This window comes from Monodon monoceros, unplaced genomic scaffold (assembly GCF_005190385.1).
Source record: "Monodon monoceros isolate NGI ecotype Baffin Bay Population unplaced genomic scaffold, NGI_Narwhal_1 Super_Scaffold_12, whole genome shotgun sequence".
Taxonomy (NCBI): Eukaryota; Metazoa; Chordata; class Mammalia; order Artiodactyla; family Monodontidae; genus Monodon; species Monodon monoceros.
The window spans coordinates 118106235-118107789 of NW_021703768.1; the positions used below are offsets into that span (position 1 = coordinate 118106235).

Below are 1555 nucleotides of genomic sequence, written 5' to 3' on the forward strand. Positions count from 1 at the left end.
CTGCAGGATAAGATGAAAAGAGTGCTTCTACAACACTGTGGGCTCCATTATTCACGGGAACAGAGAACATCCAACCCACTGAAAAGAGAGATATTAAGGAGCTTCACCTACAGTCCTGCTGGAGGTTTATATACTCTCTAGAAGTTTCCAACTAAAAAAAGAATCAGAGCCTCAGCTTGCAAAATTAGAGCTGAACTTAAATTTTTCCACAAAAGAGGTTTCTTGAAGAAACCATGGAGATCAGAGGGGCACTCGTTCTGCGGAAAAGGCAAGTTCTGATTATCTTTGTTTTACTGGGATTGTCTCAGGCAGGTCCTGAGTCTGTGCGCTATTCTGTGGCAGAGGAAACAGAAATTGGCTCTTTTGTGGCCAATCTGGCAAGGGATCTGGGGCTTGGGGTGGAGGAGCTCTCTTCGCGGGAGGCGCGGGTAGTGTGTGATGATAATGAAAAGCATTTGCACATCGATTTGCTGACCGGGGATTTGCTCGTAAATGAGAAACTGGACCGGGAAGAGCTGTGTGACTCCACGGAGCCCTGTGTTCTGCATTTTCAGATGGTACTGGAAAACCCTTTACAGTTTTTTCGGGCTGAGCTGCATATCAAAGATATAAATGATCACTCCCCTACATTTCTTGACAAGGAAATAGTTATTAAAATATCAGAGAGTACCATTATTGGAACCACATTCCTAATGGAGAGTGCCCAAGATTTGGATGTAGGAAGCAACAGTCTCCAAAACTACACAGTTAGCCCGAATTCTCACTTCCACATTAAAATTCAAGACAGTGGTGATGGAAAGATATACCCTGAACTAGTCCTGCACAGAGCGTTGGACCATGAGGAGGAGCCTGAGCTCAGATTAACACTCATAGCACTGGATGGTGGATCCCCGCCCAGGTCTGGGACAACTTTGGTCCTCATCAAGGTCTTGGACATCAATGACAATGCCCCAGAGTTTCCTCAGAGGCTCTACGAGGTGCAGGTCCTGGAGGACACACCTGTTGGCTCTTGGATTATCACCATCTCTGCTAAGGATTTGGATGCAGGAAACTATGGGAAAATATCTTACACATTTTTTCATGCATCAGAAGATATTCGTAAAACATTTGAAATCAATCCACTATCTGGGGAAGTTTATTTGCGATCACACTTGGACTTTGAAGCAATACAGTCACACATTATAAATATTCAGGCAACAGATGGTGGGGGTCTTTCGGAAGAATGCACTCTTCTGGTTAAAATAATAGATATAAATGACAATCCACCAGAAGTGACCATGTCATCAATTACAAAGATAATTCCAGAGAACGCCTCAGAGACCCTTGTGGCTCTTTTTAGTGTCCGAGACCAAGACGCTGGGGAAAATGGGAGGGTCGTTTGCTCTATTCAAGATGACCTCCCATTTTTTCTGAAACGGACCTTCAAGAACTTTTTCACTCTAGTTGCAGAAAAAGCACTGGACAGAGAGGAAAGGCCCGAGTACAACATCACCATCACCGTCACTGACATGGGAACCCCCAGGCTGAAAACCGAGCACAACATAACCGTGCTGGT

General features: G+C 44.8%; 1 protein-coding gene across 1 annotated transcript in view; it reads left to right on the top strand.

Moving 5' to 3' along the window:
- The first annotated feature begins 233 nt into the window (after positions 1 to 233).
- The window catches only part of LOC114892138 (protocadherin beta-14-like), a 16467-nt gene continuing 15145 nt past the window's right edge, over positions 234 to 1555 (top strand). Inside the window, exon 1 of the mRNA XM_029216821.1 lies at positions 234 to 1553. Coding sequence (XP_029072654.1) covers positions 234 to 1553 — 1320 coding nt within the window. The remainder of the gene's footprint in view (positions 1554 to 1555) is intronic.